General features: G+C 40.8%; 1 protein-coding gene across 4 annotated transcripts in view; it reads left to right on the top strand.

Moving 5' to 3' along the window:
* Positions 1 to 23,012, top strand: part of LOC129192067 (latent-transforming growth factor beta-binding protein 2-like) — a 128,897-nt gene that overhangs the window by 40,468 nt on the left and 65,417 nt on the right. For all 4 annotated transcript variants that reach the window (XR_008573341.1, XM_054795558.1, XM_054795557.1 and 1 more), the window contains exons 4-8: positions 9,257 to 9,510; positions 12,108 to 12,290; positions 18,281 to 18,481; positions 20,284 to 20,558; positions 21,498 to 21,600. Coding sequence is in view for 3 of the 4 variants with exons in the window: in XM_054795558.1 (XP_054651533.1) it covers positions 9,257 to 9,510; positions 12,108 to 12,290; positions 18,281 to 18,481; positions 20,284 to 20,558; positions 21,498 to 21,600 (1,016 nt within the window). In the remaining variant the exon portion in view is untranslated. The remainder of the gene's footprint in view (positions 1 to 9,256; positions 9,511 to 12,107; positions 12,291 to 18,280; positions 18,482 to 20,283; positions 20,559 to 21,497; positions 21,601 to 23,012) is intronic.

Raw genomic sequence — 23,012 nt, 5'->3', positions numbered from 1 at the left:
TCCACTTAACACAATACGACATTGTAGTTGATGTTGTAGACATGACAGGGATTTATAACACTGCTGGATAGCAAAAGAGTGTGCATGTATGTCTTTGAGGTCTTGAATAACACCTCCTGGGATGATCAGTGAAGATTTTTATTCATTCAGGTCGAAGTTATCTGAGAAGGGGTGAATTGAGTACAAATGGACTTGTTGGGAGATTCTTTCTATGACTTTTCACCTCTCATCCAGGAAACTTCTTCATTTTTGACAAATGTTTGAGGTGTTGCCAAGTCAGCGCATCACTATGTCTGTTGGTGTCCCTAAGATTTTAAAACCACTGGCTAGCTCCCAGTCTCCAGTCATTTCACATTAAAGCTGGATTTACACTGTAGGTCTAAGTGCCCAATTCCAATTTGGTGCCTATATCTGATTTCTACTTACATGCAATTTAAAGTGACCCCTATCCAATCTCACTATATTTGCATTTACTGAATACCTGAAGCAACCTTTATACTCACGCACCCAAAAGCAAACAGCTATACGTTGGTACAGAAACACAAACGTATATGTAATACTGTCAATAAATCATACATCAATGATCATATAATTTACTTTAGTTGGTCTGGACCGACTCCCCCTACACTCATGCCTTCCCACATGTTTAAAGGTAGACACAGTGTCTCACAAAAGTGAGTACACTCCTCACATTTTAGCAATCATTTTATTACAGTGTTCTTCTCATAGGACAATACTATAGAAATAAAACTACTAGGATATACTGTAGAGTAGTCTGTGTACAATTCGTATAGTAATATAGGTTTACTATCCAGTCGTCCCTCGATGTAGGGGAGACTGGGGACAGTTGCAACACTTTTTACATTACTCTCAATTACTCAGCGATTATTTAGACTAGTCACACCAAATCTTTCCATAGTAAACCTACATCTGTCTGCTAAATAGCCATACCATTTAAAGATGGCTACATATAACATATCAATCACAATATTTATTTGAATGAAAAAATTCAGACGTTGCAACTAACCCCAAACCCGGGGACAGTTGCAACACCGATCAGGGACGGTTGCAACATATAAAAAACATTAAATTTCACCAAAATTTTATGCTTTTTGTTTAAATAACCACAGTATACAATATTAAAGTATTTAATAAGTTTAGTTTTGTGTAAAACATAGGCCTACTTTGAGTCAATGTGCAAATGTTACGGACGCTATAAAAACTCAATATTTCAATTTGGGACAAAAAGAATAGAATAATTTGGAGTGCAAAAAACATTTATTAAAAATGTGGACAAACAGTGAACAGTTTTAGTGAACAAAATTCACATTGTTTTAAAACTCCAGTGAATATAAAGTTTGATTTTTAAGTTTTGTTAAAGGCACACAAATGCTTAAAAAATAAAACTGCAACACTCGCCTCTTCCCCAACAAATCTCCTGTCTTGTGAACTATTCCAGCAGCTTCTGAACAGTTCTAGCTCACAGAAAAAAAACAGACTCCTCTTCAGAGTCTGATTCTTCCCTCTTCTTTTTTTTGGTTTTCCTTACACTTTTCTTTGTGGTTTGATGTTCTTGTATTTTTTTTGCCTTCCTCTGTTCAGATTTGTAATTATTTTGTTTATCATTAGCATTCATTTCTTATTATGATTCCCTATTCTGCCCATCATGAGCAGTAAAATATATTAATTGAGCCTAGTGTGGTCTATTTTGATATTAGCATGGGGACAGTTACAACAGTTGCAACCGTCCCCATAGTATCAGTCATGACAAAACACCATGTGCCAACTAGCCACAGTGACATTGACAAATGTAAGCAATGTTGCTGAATAGTCAACAAAACAGTGATTCAAACCAGGTAGTTTTGGAGTAATTCATACAAAATATTAGGATAGTATGACAAAAATACAGCTCGTGAAAAAAGCTACTTTCATACCTCCAAAACAACCTTGTCTTGATAGAAGCTGGACCAGATGCGCAATATGGCCGCTTTCTTCTTGGCGAGTAGAGGGTCTAACTGAGCATGTGCAGTATGAGTGTCATCACTCTAGCATGTTACTGATTAGACAAATAAGGCTTGTTGCAACCGTCCCCAGTTGCAACTGTCCCCAGTCTCGCCTACATCTTGCATCCAGTACATTTGACTCACATTTATACCCCAACCCATTCATAAATCAGCCCATTTCTTTTTCTGGAAAAATGAGTTTGCAGTAGTTGAGAGAAGTACAACGTTGTCATTGTTTTTGCTGCAATTATTTTAATTTCTGCTGCTCACTCCGGTCAGACTGATGATCAGCATATTTGACGAGTTAGTGAAATTAACTTATAAGCGTTCTCTAAATTACACGAAAATGCCTAAACATTTTACACTTGTAATGATGGTCATTTACTTGACCATTTAGCAACTAACCTTCTAAAATTGCTCTAATTTTGAACGAATCTTACACAATACAAGTTTTGGTTGGAAAATGGGTACATTTATATTTAATGTACACCTCTAATCAATATTGTGTGGTTATAAATGCAAAGGCTGCAGAGATTTGTCATCGTTTGTCTGCAATACATAGCGACCATTGTGATGTGTTAAATGTGGACACTATTGAGCTGTGTGTTGTGATTCAGAATGGGATGCCCATTCCAGACACTTTTGCCTGCCGTCAGACTGTCTTGTTTAGACAGTCAGTTTCGAGCCAAATGTCTCTATCCGACATCCAGGCGAGCTCTTCATATCGGTCTATTTTTTGCATTGGCTTCCATAAACCCACAATTCAAGCTATTAGACATGGTTTTGGAAGAGGCTACTCTCAAACAAATGGAAATGAAAAAAGAGCGTTGCCAAGAAACGTTTGTGCTGAGTTTCAAGGACTGAGAAGAAACTTTAGAGTAATATCAAAATACCCTAGTTTTTTTTTTCATGGCATTTTACCGTTGGAAAAACTAGGTTGTCCCTCTGAAATGCATTAGCTGTAACTGACAAAAGCTTTATTTCATGTGGAAATTTATTGGGAGAGACAGTAACAACAGCCACCAGACAGGGCTGTGAGCAAATGAATCCACTTTGACCCATACGTTATTGTGCGGGGTCTCACATAAACACTGTTTGAGCTAGTCAAGCAGGGCGGCCTACGGAGATTATTTGAGAGGTAAACAATTCCCGGGATCTGGGTCACCGTGTGTGTGACTGTGTGTGTCTTTGCGCGAATGTTTGGACTAAACAGGATCATCAGATAAATCCAGAATTTTCCCATTCATCCATCTCCTGAGACTCCTGTTTCCCGGTAGACACGCTGATATCATGCCAATTCATGCTATCCAAGTCAACGAGGGTTTACTGGCACCGAACCATCTGAACCACCTAACTAAATATCTTGACAACCCTCCCCCACCCTTGGTGTAGGTTCAATAATACTTCAAAGCAAACCTAGTGTACTATTTGCCCTGGCAGTGTACTCCATTGGACATTCTCTCACATAGTTTGTGTACAGCATCAGTTCAAGCTCGCAGATCAGAGTGTTTGTAGCCTTTTTGAACTCATCTTCCAATATTCAGACCTGGCCTCTTTTCACAGCACTTGACATTGTTTTGTTTGGGCTCCAAGACCACCTCTGTTCCAGACCCATCTGGGTTCAGGACGTGAGCCTGGAACTACCATTCATGCTGCCTGTCATGTCTTCATGAGTGGTGAACATCCGCATGCTGTAATACCAAAACGAGTTCAAAGATACAATATTTACTGTGTCTGTGAATGCCAAGTCATGCTTGCGCAACATGCTGGAAGATTTACAGTGTTGGTTCTTGCTCAGTATAAATTCTTGGCGATCATTGTGATTTGTAATTTCCGTAAATGTGATGAGGTGTAATGGTTTTCCATATGACGAGTGAAAGTGGACACCGCCAATGGTGTTATGCCCTCCTTTGCAATCAGATATGGAAGAGACAAAGATTAAGATTAATTGTTTGGACTGAGATACAGTACAGTTAGGTCAATGATTTTGCTTTTACAATGAAAAATTGGACATGCCATAGTGTAACATAGTGAAACATATGAGCAGTTAGTTGCAAAGTCGCGTTTGCACCCTTGATGGTGGCCATATTTTTCCAGCAGTCTTACTCAAGTCTTCCACACATGTCATGACAGTCCACTAAAGGTGCGTGCCAAATTTTAAGGTAATTCAACCAAACATCCTAAAGTTGCAGTGGGTGTTTTATAACGCACATTGGGCTGTGTGAGAAATTTCAGGTCAATCCAATTTATGGGGTCAAACCATAATAACACAGGTAACACAGTAGATTTTCCCTCTTTTGTGTGCAGAGGTTCGGGAGCACAAGAGTTACACCTTGGGTTGTCGAAAGCTTTTAACACCGCAGTGGATCTGAAATAAAACAGTGAAGACGTGATTGAATTCTCTTAATACTCTTAATACTCTGGATTTTTAATTAATTTATAGTCAAAATTCACAATCAGTAGATGCCTTCACAAATGTGTACAGATGCTTTAAACATGGCGCAAACCATTGGTAACGTCCAAGAACAGAACAGGAAAGCCACATTAGACAGAAAACATAAAAAAGCCTCCCATTTTCTGGACTGGCATTTCCAGGGAGAGTGCGGGTCACTTCAGACTCAGGGAGTCATTACTTTTACCCTTTCCCTTACGTTTCAGCCCCTAAAATTGTCGATCCTCTCCATAAAATGACTGTGTACAGTCATTACAAAATGAAAAATGCCATATTTTAGCGCCATGTCTTAAATCTGTAAGTATACACTTCAGTCACATATTAAGTAGTAAAAAAACTTAATTTCAAATTTAAAAAAATTGCTATTACATACACAAAAATCATCAAAACTGTGGCTCGATTCCCACCGTGATTGCAGTTGTGAATGTCAGTGTGAATGGTTGTTTGTCGATGTGTCCCTTGTGTTTGACACTTGATTCGCGACCTGTCCAGGTGTACCCTGCCTTTTCCCCACAGTGAGCTGGGATAGGCTCCAGCTCATCCTCAACCCTAGAGAGAGCAAGCGGTCTACAAAACTAAGAGATTATTTTTGGTGTATTTCAGCTGGACAATTGCAGTGGATGGTACATTCCCAAGCCTTTATTATTACAAAATGTTTGAGACAAGCTGTTCTACTGAGAGTACTGTATGTGCAACATAATAGGTGTGTGTACTATGTATACTATGTGTACTATGTGTATGGTAGAAAGTTGCAGTTGTTTGCAAATTCAACAACATATGAGACAAACTACATGCAAAGTTAATCACCATTTTGTTGTCTGTCAATCAAAATAGATCATGATCATCTTTGTCAAAACAGCATTTTTGATACAGCTCTCTGCTGAGTGTAAGTCCAAATTAAGTTGTCACTGTTATCGGAAGTGAACATATGCTAGTGGTCAAACATACACCTGTGAATGGTCTGTCATCATTAGGAAATGTAAGCTTGTCTCAGTAGATGCAGAGCAGAATAATCCTGTTCCCTGTGAACTCATGTTTAGCAGCTTATTCATTGAGATCATCAGGGATGTAATTGAACATGTTTGGCCATCATTTGATATATCAAACATTTTTCCATCTGTCTTTTAAAATCCTGTTCAGTGTAGTCTTGGTTGAGGTCTTTTCCTTTTGCTTTCAAATCACCCGGAACAAGTAAGGTGGAATAGTTAGTTCCTCCTCGGCTGGCTGGCTGGGGCCTAACGATGACATCAAGCATGCAGACTTGCGCTCGCTCTCTGTGGCCCCTGATCTACAGGCAGAGAGGGCAGCTGTGAGCTCATGCTGGAAGGAAGTCACTTCACTATTGGAAGTTACAAGACAGACACAGCAACATCTGGCTAAGCCCAGGAAGAGAGGCAGGATGCGTGCGAGCCAGGTATCATTGTAAACGATGGAAAAAGCTCATCATGATTTGGAGCACACAGCGGAGCGGTGTTAGCCACCGCCTTCTCTGGCGTTCCTACCTTGACTCGAGCACCTTGTGTTTCCCTGTGTCATATCCTATATATGGGAGGCGCCCTTAGGTTCAGGATCTAGGTCAGCAGCTGTCATCTACAGTGCTGCTTTTTCAAAAGATGACGTGAGAGACCATTATCAAATGTTTGTCTCTCTTTCCTCTTTTTTACTTGAATGTCTTCTTCCTGCCAGCAGCAGGCATGTGCTTTCTGTCATACTCTGGGAATAAAAAGTCACGCAGGGACTTGCGCCACATTTGTCCCAGCTTGGAATGGTGTGTGTGTGTGTGTGTGTGTGTGTGTGTGTGTGTATTCAAGTATTTTGTACAAAGTGGCTATTTATGTGGTTATTGTTGTGTCTGCAGAGAGCTGATTCACTGTATAAATACATGGTGTGTGGCACAGAACCACATGTAAATAGAAAGGCACTCAGTGCAGCGCAGACCTCTGCCAAGGTGGAAAGATTGTGGTCTGCATATCAACACAATCATTTTCTGGCAAATAGAAGTTTTAAAGCACTCTTTTTTCACATTATTATGTGTGTAAAAGTGAAACTGTATTTATAAAGAAAAATGTATGAAGGCCCTCCGCCAAGTCTCAAGGAGGCTGCTGCCCCCGCGACCTGACCTCGGATAAGTGGAAGAAGATGGATGGTTGAATGGATGGGTGATCTGAAAATTCTTATTTTTTTTACTTTTAGATTTAGATAGAGTCCGTGAGAACGAGACGAGATGAGATTTTACGGTTATTTTTAAGAAAGGTACAATGAAAACAAACCTATTTATTTAACGGCGTCACAAAACAACGCAGGTGTGTTTTGAAATGTTTATTGTCCCACAAATTGATGCCAAAAAATATTATTGTCAACATTTTTTGAGACCAAATAAACCACTGTTATGTTAGTATATCATAATAATTAGGTTTGTCCAATAATAGTCCCACCGATAATATCAGGTCGATATTGCATAAAAATGTGATATTGTTAGACATCGGTATTGGATTTTTTCCCGATAATGACAACCGATATTTTAAAAAATGCTGTATAGATGGACATTTTAATGTTCACATGGCCAGGATGCGCCACAGTTTGTTCACATACAGTGCAAGCCCGCCTCCTTTGCTTGTGTTCCTGGCCACTCTGACTGTACTGAAGTCGGCTAGATCCTCAAGTTAGCCTCTGGGACGCTAGCAGTTACCCATTCAGTGAAGCACAAATAAGCTGCACTCTCTAAAGGCCTTGAGTTTCTTGCGCGCTCGCGGAACTTGCTTGGTAGTGAATTCACGTTTACCATGATAACGGAAGGTACCAAAGGCTTGAATCTCCACTTCTTTGCGAGCCGCCTGACTTTTATCTTAGCCCTGGTGCTGCCGCCTTGATATCAATGGGTAGACGATGCCGGACGTCGCACGTCATGACACTGAAACATGTGGTTGAATAAACAGACAGAGCTGCTTGAAAGGTGCCACTCGTGGCGGCGGTGTTAATTCCACGACATATACACATACATAGATAGACAGATACATAGATAGATAGATACTTTATTATGCAAACAAATTCACATTTACAGCAACTTTGCAAAAATGTCATAATGAACCCAAAATAAAACAACCATGGCAAGACATGAGCGATAAGAAAAGGAATAAGAGACTCGGATGAAAAGACTCTTGTCGCCCTGAAGCGGTATTCATCCATGCATGTAAACACGCGCAGTGATACGACTGGAGAAAAAGTAACGCCGAGCGATTGTAAGGTCTGATTTTCTTGAGGGGGCATTTTTGTGATGCAAATGTATTACTCTTTTGAACGCATATTGTTTTGAGAAGCTTTACTTAAGTGGCCCCGCCAACTAACTTGAACTACGTTCGTCATCACGGAAACCCAACCAGAACTGGACTTGCGGAACCAAGTGGGGGGGGATTAGTCACTGTTGATGTAGTACAATGCTGATGGGATGTCATACAACTTCATGTCAAAAAAAAAAATCCCTTTAATTTGTCCATCACCTATTTAGTCTGCTTGACTAGATGATGAACTTGTCTGGTCTGAAACAACATCCTGGGTGATGAACTCGGCTGCAGGAAGTTATTAAAACTAGAGAACAAAGCTTGACTCGGGCACTCTTTTTTTTTTTTTTTTTTTTTTTTTTTATACCAGCGAGCGTTTGATTTGGGTCAATTACTTGAGCCTGTGCTGCGCGACCTGGAAGCTGAGCTCATGTGAGCAACCTGGGGGAGTCGTGTGCCTCAGACAGACAGGCAGACAATCCTACCAGGACTGCGGGGGCTTAGGACGTTTTCTTGGCCAGTTACTAACATTTATCCTTGCAAAAACACATCTGTATCTGACTTGTCTGGGCTGTCAGACAGTCAACAGAGCAAGACAAAGATGAACCATACCAGATCAGATCAGTGGAAGCGTTCTGCAGAGCATACCTGTGACCCTTCAATATAATTGAGGGAGAAATATAACCTTGGGTGCGGCTATAACTCATTTCAGTTGGTTGGTTTTGAATTAGTTACCAGGATTACGCACAAACTGCACCACTGATTCCTATGAAATCTTGTGGAAAGGTGGTTCACGTGCAACTTAAGGCAGACGTATTTTTATGATGCAAATGTATCACTCTTTTGAACGCATATTGTTTTGAGAAGCCAAAGTCTTTACTCAAATGACCAAGCAACTAAGCGGAACTATGTTCCTCATCAATGATCCCTCGACCAGAACTGGACCTGCGGGACCAAGTTGGGGGTGGGGTGGGGTGGGAGGGGGCTGGGGGGTGTAAGTCACTGGTTGATTTAGTACACTGCTGATGGGGATGTCATACAACCTCATGTAAAAAAATCCGAACTATCCCTTTAATGTCGGCTTTATGGCAATATTTTGAATATTAATATAATTAATATAATTATTAATATATTTTTATTTCTCTGGAAAAACTCAGACATGGATCCTTTTTACCTTTATTTCTTTGTTTAAGTGCTAAATAATTTTCTTTTACTGAAAGTCATCAAAACAATCTTTGTGGATGAGTAAGGGCATGGCTTTTTGACCTGCAACAGATGTTAGTTGAGAAGACTTTTGCTTTTATTATTGACTTAATTTGTACAAATTGATTAATTAAGCAGAGTTATGACCTAAGACACAACGCTCGTCTCTCTGGAATATTATTTTCTGTTGCACACGCTCACCGCGTTTAAACGAATTTCACGGTGATGCACACGCAATGCTGATGATTGTATATGTGTGGGACCTTCACTCTTTGCTCTGAGATCATATGTTTGTGGTCTTGTGATGGTGTGATTGACAGGACCCAAGTGAGAAGGGGACCCCCTGACTCCTCCCCTCAGCTGACCGGGACCTCCCGTACTGTGAAGCGTTATCCGTCATCCTCTGGGCCTATCACCTCCAATGCTCTGCCCAACGGCAACACCCACGGAAATGAGCACAGGAATTCACATGGACACAGACATGGACATGACAGCGTACACTATTTGAACGCTCACAGGCCAACCAGTGACAATCAGCTGCATGGACAATTCAACAATGCATTATCACCAGCAGGTAAAAACAAGTCTACTCCACACTGTGAAATGAACAACATAAATCTTCTCTCACTGTACATGCTCACTTGACATTTGCACCCACCCTTGCCTCGTCAAAACAAACACAACACACTCTGCCGAGAATACATACTGACACATCCTGCGGTGTCACTGCTGACTGGAACATTGGCCACAAGAAAGAAAAAACAAATACTGGCAGCGTCCCAGACTGTACTTAAGGCGTGTGTTCAGCTGTGCCGCTCATCTGCATGCTTGCCTCTGCAGTGTTAAATACATGGACAATACAGTGAATCCCCACACATTTCCGATTCCGCATTCACGGCCTTGCAAATTTACAGATTTTTGATCCGATTTTTTTTTCTCTGAAAATATGCAATTTTTTCTGTCAATCTGTCAATCGATTAAAATATTCTTAAGATTAATTGCATTTTGGCCATAGTTAACACATAATTAATCACAGTTAACATCCAGATTTTTTTTTAAACAGCTCAACGCAAAATTGACCTCAATGTATAAAAAAACAAACACAATGTACTTTGTAAAAACACCCAACAACTACGTGAAATGAAAACTGGGTGTTAGAATAAAATAAAATAAATTATTGACGACTTACAAAAAGAGTGCTCAAGAACATTCAGTAGTTTACGAAACAAGGACTGCACTACTGTCGTGTAGTCAGGCTATAGCTTATGCTTCACTAGCTTAAACAACACTCTTTTACAGGCACACACAAACCCTCTTTTACACAGACTTTATCACGCTTTTCTTGGTCTGGCGACTTCAGCACCAGTTTCAAACTAAATCTTTGCACAAAACTTTGGACTTCAGATCACTATCAAGGTGACAAAGATGAACTTTGCAGGTGTTTGTGTTTTGTTTTCTGTTCTTTGTTTTTTTTCTGGCTTTTTGATGAAACAGCGTGTTGGTACTTATTAGAGGCGAGATTAAAACATGACAAGATCTCTTGTTTGGAGAAAAATTGTATCGCAAGAACAGGGCAGCCAGATGCCAACCAAAGCTCTGAACTATGACACCGCTACTATGAATGATAATAGAGTAATATGGAAGTGGCAGTGTGCAATGCATGATTGGAAGTGCACATTAAGTGCTTTAGGTACACCTTGCAATCCAACTTACTTCAGTGTTTACAGTGTCAGCGTCAGTGAGTGACGTGTGGCTGCTTTTTCCATCTGATTTAAACAGCTGCTTGCTACTTGTTGATGTCCAAACAGAAGCTGTAGTAATTCTACATTGAATGAAAAAGGGAACCATGAAATCACCTTCAATTAGACAAAAACATTTAACGTACTTTTTCAAGAGAACATATACCACTTGTGAAACTTACAGAGGATGAGACGACTTCTTTGGATGTGTACATAGTCTGATGGAGCGCTAGCACGACTTCCAGGTATCACGCAGCAGGGCTACAAGTGAGAGAGCAGTCGGCAAACCATTTCTTCCACCGCTGAGAGAGGATGGTCATCTAGTCAGATGAATTCAATTATTTTTCGGGCTATTCGCTTTAGACCTCTGACTGTCATGCACATACGGGCGAGTGTTGCCCGGCGTTTTGGCTTCATTAGCTGCCATTTGACCGATCATCACATTGTGAGCCTTGAAAACTCACCATACTAATTAAAGCTTTTTAACGTGCTACCCCAGCTAGATATTTTTTGTGGCATGTTTTTCAGGGTGCGAAATATATATAATTCTCTTAATATTCACACGGCAGATGTGTTTGTTTTGAGTTTGGTGTGCCTGCGCAGTGTGAAGGTAAGTGGGCGGGGTGCATGCTGCAGTAGTATGAGCCAGAGGTGATTGGTTTTTGTAATTGAAAGGCATTTATCGGCATTTGCCTATCACATGCTTTTTCATGGAAATCGTCCGATACTGATTGGTGGCCGGAGAGAGAGCGGTATAATGTGTTTTCAAGTATTTAATTTTTGGAAATTTTGGGACGTTTTTGGAAATTTTGGAAATTTCTTTCTCCAATTAAGCCTGCGTCTGAAGATGCAAAGAGGACGGAGTTGAACAGCTTCGGCGCGTGTCCAAGTAGAAGCTGTAGTAATTCTACATTTGATCAAAGTTACTTAATATTTATCAGATCAAAACACGTACTGTAGATGTTCGGACCTGTCTGCACCGTTAAACACAGTTACCGCAAAGGCTTCAGCTATAATTACAGCATTTACGGTATAATTACGTATACATTTACATTACATTTGCACTGTGTACCTTTCATTGGGTACCAGGGTGACAGCAGGCCCACCATTACGCAACACTTGCTTGCCCTCACCCCTCTTTGCCCCCTTCACTCATACACACATCTGAAACACCCTCTTGGAAAGATAAAGGCCCTGGAGACTAGCCGGATATCTGTTCCATGTTGGCTGGCCTGCAGTGAAGTTGCTCATTCAGTTACAGCGTGCCAATGGCAAGCATCGGCACACGCCCTTGTGCATTTATAAACTGCCCAATGTTTAGCCAAGAGATGAGTCGAGTGTCACAGAAAGGCTCAAGGCAGAGGCATGGAGCTTGCCTCCAGTCTACCTTTGATGTTGATCCTCGTCAACCGGCTGTGTGTGTGCTTCCCAGGGGCCAACCTCACGTCCAACCTGGATCGCATAAAGATTGTCTTCACGCCCACCATGTGCCGCAAGGTGTGCAGTGGTGGGCACTGCTACAACAACTGTGAGAAAGGTGACGTGACCACTGTCTACAGTGAGACCTCGCAGCAGCAGCAGCAGCAACAACCAAAGACGCCAGGCTTCAGACTCTGTAAGTGTCAGGGCCTTGGGTTATTACTCATTTCTTACCTTTACTTCTTCTCACCTCTTCACTTTTTCTTGCTTGTTTTCTGATTCTCACACATATTCTACATATTCTCTACAACTCCATTCTTGGGCTTTTCTACAGGGTAAGATTGACTAAATGGGCTCTCAGTGGCATGCTGGCTGTCCTGTATACCAAAGCTCCAAGAGGAAAGGGATAAAAGCTGGGAGTTGTGCTAAAAAAATCTCATTGTCAAAGAGAAACAGAGGCAGGGAAAACAGTAGAGAAAAGGGGTAGAGCAGATTAAAAGAGGGAGGGCTAATCTCTCCTAGCACATACACACACTTAGGGATGGTGGTCCCACGCTCCCACCACTTAGCCCCATCTCTTTGCGGTTTACACCTCTCGGTTTGCCCGGTCGTTAACCATTTAACATGCTCACTGGGAGAGCTTGCTGGAATGAAGGACGAGAGGTGGATGCCAGAAAGAGTAGCATGAACAGGATTTTATAGAGATTACATTAAACTTGCCATTTATCCTCTGTGCTTTGCCTTTAAATCACACAGGAGTGTCCATGGGAAGGACGGGTGCGGTCAATGCCAAGGGCAGGGGTCATGACACTGCGTGGGTTTTTTTTTACTTGCATTTTCTTCAGCTGCAAGCTCCTGCTGAGGCTCAGACTAATTACTGTTTTGGATTAGAGGTGCGGGGTGCACATACCACACACATACAAAGCTTCTCTATTTACGTAAAAACAGGTAAAAGACCTTCACCTTAGAGCACTACTGTAGGCCATAACATTAGGTACAACTGCACAAACTCATGAGATTATACCGGATTTAAAACATTGAGCCTTTATGAAGGTGCTCTGCCAGGGTTATTAAATAGCACTAAATGCAATCCAACGTACTTTGTATTCCCAGCGTCAATGTCAGAAAGTGGCGTGTGAAAAATTTTGTTCAGCTGAGTTGAACAGTTTCGGCGCATGTTATTATCCAAGCAGAAGCTGTAGTAATTAAACATTTGTTCGAAGTTACTTAATATTTATCAGATCAAAACACGTAGATGTTCAGACTTGTCTGCACCGTTAATCACTGTTACTGTTAATAACCATCAACATTAATAATGGCATCGGGTCTGCTTAGAGCAAATGGCTCCATCCACTCCATACATTCTCTTGACCTCCGGGGAGGCACCAGGGCCGCCAGGGGCTAATGTGGCAACCATATCTCTGCTTCATAACACACCTCATACGTAGAGGAGATCCGTTTTGAAGTTTGTTTGTCCAGTATTTTGTCATTGTATTTAAAAAAAATAGTAATCTTAAAATCTTGTCATAGCTTGTTCTCGTGGACCCCATCTTGTGTATCGTCTCGTCCCGTGAGTGGGGTGTCTCCTGACACCCCTACAATTCACTATTCATTCATAATAATTCACAACTATTCACAACAAAAGCTAAGGTGCTAAAAAAGGGAAAACACCTTGGACAGATGTGAGGTGCCTGTGGCTGCACAGATTGTACTCAATGAAACTGGAACATATGCATTCATTGATGGGGAGCAGTACAATACTGTACAATATAGCTGTGCCCCAATTCAGGGCCTGCATCCCTTGGAGGACCCGGCCTTCCTGGCGTATGGAGGTGATGCGTTCAGAGGCACCTCTGAAAGCTGTGTCAACCCTTATTAAATAAGACGGTTCAGCCTTTGGGAGATTTCCTGGTTGCATCATATGTTCCCACCCTTATCCTTTAGTCATGATTATATGGGGCTACATGTTAGCATTACTAACGTAATGTATTTTAATTTTAAGGTCCCAAGAAATGTAACATATCTGGGTGTTGGATGTGCCTCCATATTTCAGTATTTTTCAGTGCAGAGCAGTCGGTGTGCAAAGAACCTCGGCTAAGGGAGCGAATGATAGCAGCAATGCATCCTGCACAAAAAACAGGAAAAGAAGGGCACATTTATGGGCTGCATCTGAACGAGCCTTTGTTATGATGTCGACCCTGAAATGGGAAACAACTAATGCTTATAAGTGTGGTTGAACTACACACCCTCATACCCTGAAGGTGGTTATCAAAAGTATTATTATCTCTGTAAAGGCAGATTATTTGGTTTGCATTAGGCATTGCAGGTCTTCCTAATGAGGTGTTTGGTGAGTGTTTACAGGCTGTTTACAGTCAGATTTGCATGTCCATTAATTAATAGTGTTTTCCTGGAAGTAGTGTTATTTTAGTTCTGCAGAAATTCCACCTGTCTTCCCAGCCTCTGTTGCCAAAGTGAACATGAATTTCTATGTACCGTACCTATATAGGTGTGACATACAGTGCAGTGTTACCTCGCGAGGCCATACCGAAACATTACCAAGAGATATATATGAGTCTTCAAACTCTTTCCAGTAATAGTTATAAATCGAGTTATCAGCCATCTATTCTGTTGACTACCTATGTAAAGAACAAATCATTTGTCACATCTCTGCTGGCTGCTTGATCAAACCATGAGCTTGTAAAGGTAGTCTGGAAGGGTTCCTCAGTTTTTCCACTAATCGTGTGCCGTGTCCATATTCACATACCATCACTATAGAAACAAAATGCACTTGACTGAACTATGTGAAAGTGTTTATTTAATGTGTAGTAAATGTAAGTCATGTTCCATATAGGCTTGTGTCCTGTTATCGCTTGGGTGTGCGTGTTCATCAAGGAATGTCAAGAGGATCGCAAACATTATCTCATGCTTTTGTTATGCCCCCAGTAAAACGTGGATGGATAATTATAACTGGCTCTCTTGGTACACACAACACTTACTGCATGTTAAAGCAACACATTGGATAAATGTCTGTTTATGAGGTGAGAAACATGAGCATGTGCTTTTCTCTTTGCTCGTTAGAGATTTTTTCTTCATTTAAATAGACACACGGATAGACACTGTGTGCAGTCTACAGTAGGTCTATGAATAGTTGCTAGCCCAGGGTGAAACTGGCCTGACGCAGACTAGTGCAGGCCTGCGTCCCACATTGAAAGAATTTAATAACTCCCTTGAGCTGATACTCCTGCCAGCATATCTAATCAGAGGAGGCCTTTCCCTACTCCTGAACGGTAACATTGTTCAGTCCTCGGCCATGTCTGCACAAGCACTGATATCTGGAAAAACCTCGCTTTGTATTTATTCCAATCTGTATCCAATCGGTGAAGATTTTTTTGTTTTTAATGCTGTTTTGGGTTTACTGTTTTGTTGACTCAAGTAGATACCCCTGAGGTCATACAATACCAATGTCAAACTAAATCTTCACACAAAACTTTGGACTTCAAATTGCTATCATGGTGACAAAGATTAACTTTGCACGTACTTGCGTTTTGGCTTTTTTTTCTGGCTTTTTGACAACACTACATGTTGATACTTATTAGGGGCGAGATCTCGTGTGACCATCTCGCAAGATTAAAACGTGATGAGATTTCTCATTTGGAGAAAAGCGAGAACAGGGCAGCCAGGGACCAACCAAGACTGTTAACTACAGTATGGCATCGCTACTATGAATGATAATACAGTAATATGGAAGTGGAGTGTTCAAGGCATTATTGGAACCACACATTAAATGCTTTAGGCACGCCTTGCTACTTGTTGATGTCCAAGCAGAATCTGTGGTAATTCTACATTTGATCAAATTTTACTTAAGATTTGTCAGATTAAACCACGTAGATGTTCGGACTTGTCTGCACCCTTAATCACTGAGTAGTTCTATTGACGTTTATTGCATTTGGCTTAGCGGCAACTTTCGAGTACCAGCAATCACCGGTTCCATTTCATAACACACCTCATACAGAGAAGAGATCTGTGTTGACAGTTTAGAAACATTGTCAATACATTTGGTGAGCAAGTTTCACATGTAAGAGTTTCCTGTGCCATGCATTTATTCTGTAATTAAATACAAGCCATCAACAAAAGTGAAGAATCCACAGACATTCACAGGTCCACAGATATCTGTAACGCTGTTAATGCACGATAGCTTGTATTTTAGATTTTAGATGCAGGCCGATATAATCCAATATAGCTTTTTTTGCTGATGTCGACCCAATATCAATATCGTTTCGCGACACCCCTAATGACAATTCAAAATGTCAGTGACATGAATGAGGTGCATCTGCAACCGCACTCATACCTGACTGTTTTTACGTTTTACTAATAGCATTGGCTAACTTATTTTTTACACTTAAATGACTTTTAAGTATGTACAAATGTTACAGCCTTTATAATGTGAGTGACAGATTAACGGTGGCATTTATTTTTTCTATTTCCAGTGTGAATTTTTGTTTTATATGTGAATTAAATGAAGGATTGTGTTGAATACGATTTTATCTAATTTTTAGCACATATTCCAGTTTTAACCTTTTACCGAATGTTGTCAATGAGCCTTTTTGGGAAGTGAGTTTCTTCTAAATCGGTTTCTTCTAACTTTCTTCAAACTACAGACTTCTTTGTGTTTGTCTCCTGTACTTCTTCCATCCCGCCCTCTGCTCGTCCTCCTGGCTTGCTGTTAATACCTTGTGACATGGAGCTCATTCCCTACATGCCACTGAGACCCAGCTTGCCATTTACAGCCTGTTAAGAGTGTTACTGCTTCTGTGAAGACAGGGTGCAGCATGTCTCAGTCACGAGCATCCTCTTTCATCTCATAATAGCTAGTCTAACGCAGACCGTGTTGTGAAGCAGGCGGCCTCATAATTCCGATGAGATAGTGATGTTTCACATGGTCATACTTTGTGTGTGTTTATTTGTCATGATTATATATTGTTTTCCACTCTTTGATGTTTTCAATTAGAAGAGGTTAGGTTAAACCTCTAGATGAGAGGGCTTAGGTATGTAGTGAGCAGTGCTGGTACCCATGCTTCATGCCACAAGATTAGGCCAGCACTCATCCGGCCAAAGCTGCCCTTTCCTCTCTTTGCTCTCTTTTTCCATAGTGAAAGTGATATAATGCATACACTAGGCTATGACCTAATTTCAAGGATATGCAGCTTGTGACGCTCATTGGAAAATTTTGCAGAACAAGTGTGATTGTCTTTGTTTTTGTCCTCTCCTTTTCCTGTGCAATTTTCATGTTGTTATTCACTACAGGATTAAATTCCCCTCATCACTCTATGGATGTTTTTTGTGTGATACAATTAAGTGAATATAAAGTTTAATTAAATAATTACAGTGTCAATGAATTGATTAAGCTATTAATTCATTTATTTAAGTAGTGATGCATAATGCGTTGGGGGGCAGTGCATTTGGTAACTTCCACCGGTCATTGGTGGTCCTTGCAAATTCGGCGATCAGCCAAATGTAACGAGCGTACATAGAACGGCTCTAGAAAGGGTTCAGACAGCTCCATACCTCTATACTAAAATATAATCAGGAGCAGTTCACAATCAATATTTAATATTTTTAAAAATGACAAAACTAGAAAACCTTTAAATAAAATCTACTCCCCAGAGATGTCAGTTTCTCCCCCTCAATCAGCCACTGTGGGCATAACTTGGCTTGTCAAACAGTTTTGCTCTGATCAACAAATCAGAAGATGGAAAAACTATGATGTCACTGTGAGCTGGCTGGCTGGCTCTGCGAGGTGAATCTGTGTGAATGTGAATTAACAAATTAAGTATTTAAATTATGTGAAATATGAGCAGAAATAATGGTACTGGACCTATTTTATTTAGTACCAGAATTCAATGAATATACACTCATTAAAAGAAAGAGAGCAAAAATAATTGTATTGAACTCATTTGTATATGTTTTGTGACCTTGATACTGTATAAATGCCAATTGGGGCAAAATTTAAAATAAGATAATGATCAGGGTCATTGACAACAAAGTCAACAGAATAGAATCCGATTACTTTGAAGACCTACTGTATAATTACTGATAACCTGTAATTACAAATGTGTCAATTGCAATTACCTCTTTTTCTTTCTATTGCCATTCCCTCCCTTTACTCCCTCTTCCTGTCCTCCGCAGTCTTTTGTCAGATCCCTTGTCATAATGGAGGCCGTTGCATTGGCAGGGACCAATGTTGGTGTCCGTCCAACTCAACCGGGAAGTTTTGCCACTTGCCAGCTCAGTCTCATGCCAAGCCCACCACTCAGAAAGAATCCAGGAACTCAGGACCAAAATCTCCCCTGCACTCCACTTACACTCTTCCGCTGTCCAATCAGCAAGGTAAGGGCACACTTCTGCAGCCTCTGCAAACAGCATCTGTCGTCCTTGAATTACTCACTTTCTAACTGATTCCCTTTGATCCACCGCATCAATTTGATTCCCCGCATCAATTTCCATTTGTCTTGGTGTCACTGTTTTATTTCTTTTAAGCAGAAGTTCTGAATTACAAGATGTAAAAGCTTGTCAGCATCCGTTTTGAATGGATTTATAGTTGATAAAAATCGAAAGATGCAAGTCCAACATAATGTAATGTGACAAAACACAAAAATGATCCTTCCTGTCGGAATGCTTATAAGAGCACAGAGGCGCTTTTCATGTTCTGTGCTTTTGTTAAGGTCTATTTCTTCTGTCACACTTTGATTCATGGTAGTGGATTCTGGGAAAAAACCCTGGCACTCCCTGAAGATAGATGCTTCCTCTCAAGTGAGAAGGATAAAAGAGCTCTTCTGACACATTGCAAGATCTTCTGCCCCTCCTTCAATCTGTTTTTGGTCATTAAAGATTTGATTTAAAGCTAGTAATCCTTTTCTAGTTTTGGTTTTGTTTTGCTGTACAAAACAAACTGTCAACGGTGTTTTCATTGCCAGGGTTTACCCATGAGGATCCTCTTACTTTGTGGTGGGATGGGCACTTGACTCAATTTCCTTGATCTGCTATGAGCAAAACGATCAATTAATTGATTCACTGCTGTTTTTGTAAATACAGAGGAACCCGCTTAAGTCAGTCCTGCTTATGTCGGTAACTCAGCTAAGTCAACCATCTCATCATCCCAGTCCGCCATGTTGTTATTATTACTACTAAAGAGTGCCCGCTCAAGTCGACTTGCATTTTGACATACAATTTGAGACCCAAAAGGGTAATTCCTATGAAACTTATGAAAGTGACTTGTGAAAATATGTTGACATGTGTTGTAGTATTGTCAACTTCATCATTATCGCAGCATACCATGACATACTGTAACTACTGTTTAGTTAAGCATCAATGACTTCCTATACAGTGCAATGTAAGCTTCAAAATAAAATTATTGTTTTAGATTGTTAGCCATTGGAAGAATGATTTGCACATATACAAAAGGTGTATTGTCACTCTAGTCAAGACATCCAACAAAATTACAGCAGCAGCTCAGTTAGATAAGAGTATAAATCAAATATTGTATACTTTACTTTACATTACCTTAACACTGCATGAAGTCGTGAAGTCAACCATGGCATGTCCAACATGATAGAATGAAAAAGGTTCTCCTTCCATTCTGTGTGGAAGTGGTACTTTTTTGGCTTCTTAAATTTAGAAGAAATACATTTGAGGATGATTGGTTAGCTCACGAGCTTGCTAGCTAACGGCCGTCTTGGTTCCCTGCAGCATAAGAGTTGGACAATGTGATGTAAACAGTGAATAATAGGAGTTTAAAAGTGACTATAGACATGTTATTTCATGTCGACTTGGCTCTAATAATGTTAAAACTGTATTTAGAAAGTCATAAACTGGTTTTCTATACTCTAGCTATGAAAATATTCAATTTATTAACACTGAGTCATATATCGCGGAAATTCATTTATCGCGGTCGGGTCTGGAACCAATTAACCGCTATAACGAGGGACGACTGTATTCTATTTTGCCCCAGTGGTTTTAAGTTCACTCATGTGATCAATTCTTCACGATCCATGAATCAATTATTTTGCCATTTTCTTATTCACCTATCACAAATGTGTAAATGTAAATTTTTTGTTTTTACTTTGTCCTGCTGTTTTGGAATTCATTTTTATGTGCATGATAATCCATAAAATATGACTCTTTTCTTCCAGTGTCGCTCCACCCATCCTTGGTCAACGTCCACATCCAGCACCCTCCAGAGGCAAAGGTCCGCATCCACCAAGTGGCTCGTGTTCAACCAGGTCATAGATTGCCCACCACAGAGGGGGTTCACTCTGTCCAGCAGCGCTCTCAGCCTGGCAATGGCCACGAGCTAGCTGTCGAGCACAGCAGCCGACACAACGGACACCACAATGACCACGCCAGATCACTTAACCGTCAGAATGGACACGTGGGAAGATGCTTTCAGGAGACGGTTGATGGACAGGTAGGTCAAGTCGTATTCTGTGGTCTGTAGTGGGTTTTAAAACCAGAATTGTGTTTTACCAACCGTTTATCTTCCCATCACTTTCTCAGTCTAAGTTGGCCTGTGGTTATGGTGCATGTCATTTTCAAGATTTATAAAGCCTGACCACAACGTGGGCATGTTTTGAGTTAGGATGCATTCAGAGGACAAATGCTAAGCTTACATTCCAGCTTAGGTGGTTTAGTTTGTTATATTGTGGCTCAGATGGGATAACAGTTTGACACATAATGCAACTGTATTGGCTGTATTGGCAAATGTGAGGTACATATAAGGTTATGTGACTCCACTTCTGTCATCACTCATTAAAGTTACAAGTGTTACAATGGTGACTAAATTTAAAGTATTTGAAACAGCAACAAACAACAGTTTGACTTTAAAGTTGTATTGTTTTTATTGTGGGATGTTTTGAGGTTTTGGCAAGATTTACATTTCAGATTTTTATTTTTTGGACAGTTTTACATTTTTTGGAGGGAATTGCTGCAAGGCATTACATTCTTTCAGGGTTTAGTGCTGTATTATTTCTGATTAAATTCTCATGATAACATGTTCCAAAGTTATCCACAATAGAGTTTTTCTTCGATGAAGCGTGTTTGTGTGCATTCGATTATAGCTTTTCCACAGTTGTCCTCACTCTCTCGCCAATTTACCCATTCTGCAAAAGAATGTCTTCTGTCTTTCCTTTTCGTAAATCTCTACTGGCCAAAACTCGGTTCTGCAAGGAATGTATCCTAATTAGCCACATGTTCCTGTTCCAAATGCCAGGAGGTTTAGAGCTGTCCATGAAACGTTATGTCACAGTGCTCCAAACAGTGTCATAGTTCTTTCTGCTAACTGGAGATGCACCAACGTGTGCAATTTTGCAGCCAAACGTGTTTCTTAGATTTTTGTGTGTTTTTGCAGTGTGGCAAGCCTCTGCCAGGCCTAACCAAACAGGATGATTGCTGTGGAAGTGTGGGGGCCTCTTGGGGTCTGACCAAGTGCCACAAGTGTCCAACTAAGCCAGGTAAGCCTGTTCACCCATGTTTCAATATGCTTTTCTGACATCACTCAATTTCTGTTATTGTATCAAACTGGGGGAAACCTGGAGGATGCAATAGCCACCAGTGAGGTGCCATCCATCTTACTAAAACATTACAGTGGACAATTTTTTTTATATCTTCTATCTTTTGGCTGCATTTTGGCCACACAATCAGGAGATCTGGAAGATCTGGGTTTCAATCTACGTTGGGCATCTCTGTGTGGAGTTTGCATGTTCTCCCCATGGGTGGGTTTCCTCGGGGTACTCTGGTTTCCTCCCACATTCTAAAAACATGCATGTTATTCACTGGCGACCAGTCCAGGGTGTACCCCACCTCTCGCCCAAAGTCAGCTGAGATCGTCCCCAGTATACCCTCGCGACCCTAATGAGGATTAAGCAGCACAGAAAATGAATGAATCCTCTGTCTAGGCCTGTCACGGTAACAAATTTTGGTGGTCAATAATTGTGCTATAAATTATCATCTACAATCGATAATTGCAACCTTTTTTAGACAATTTTTTCATAAGGTTATCCTTTCTTTAAGGTTATCAATAAATGTTCCTTGTATCATGTCACATTTGAATCATTAGATGGTATTCAAGTGTAGTGTACCTGTGTGAGTCGTAGAAGTTGACTACTCTAACACTCAGGATTGGCGGGAGGTCACCACTGCACATACCACTGTCAAATGAACTATACCCAACAACGTAATAGTTGGATAAAAACAGACACGACACTACCAACGGATAATGCAGAATAGTAACCGACAACAATGTGAGCTCTAAGCATGTCGTTTTACATTTACTGTACAGCAAAGCACACTAGGAAACAGGAAGTGCTCCCATCAACGCTACACTAGATCTGATAGTCTAGTCTCTGATAAGAAAAAAAACACTCAAATAAAACCTACATACACACACACGTAGTTATGTAGTGTATTGTTAAACAAATATCGGGGGTCATATTTGAGCTGAATCACCGCCGAGCGGTGGTGTACAATGCAATGTTGCTGTCAATGTCCTTCCACACGTCTTCCTCCACTCGGCTACACAGCTCAGGAACTGCTGCTTGCGAAATGAACGCCCTCTCAGGCAACTCACACCGCCCCCCCCCTGCAATGCAGCGAGCGACACTATCCGCAAGCTCGCACCCCCGAACTATACACTCACTTTGCCGATCAAACGCCCCAGCAAGTGCCAACCGCCGAGACGAATGCCCCACAGCACATCCACACTGGAACTGTGGCATTCGGCTGAGAAACGATTGCTTTTGTGCTTTCATTCATATTAGCGTTTGCTTGCTAACTGCTAGCTAGCACTCTGTGTATTCAATCACTACATAACTAGCCCCGCCTCTATGTACTGAGACAAAGAGAATAGGTGAATAACTGACAGGAG

This window comes from Dunckerocampus dactyliophorus, chromosome 13 (assembly GCF_027744805.1).
Source record: "Dunckerocampus dactyliophorus isolate RoL2022-P2 chromosome 13, RoL_Ddac_1.1, whole genome shotgun sequence".
In the NCBI taxonomy this organism is placed as follows: domain Eukaryota; kingdom Metazoa; phylum Chordata; class Actinopteri; order Syngnathiformes; family Syngnathidae; genus Dunckerocampus; species Dunckerocampus dactyliophorus.
The sequence above is the reverse complement of the archived record's forward strand: the minus strand, read 5'-3'. Positions and strand labels throughout refer to the sequence as shown.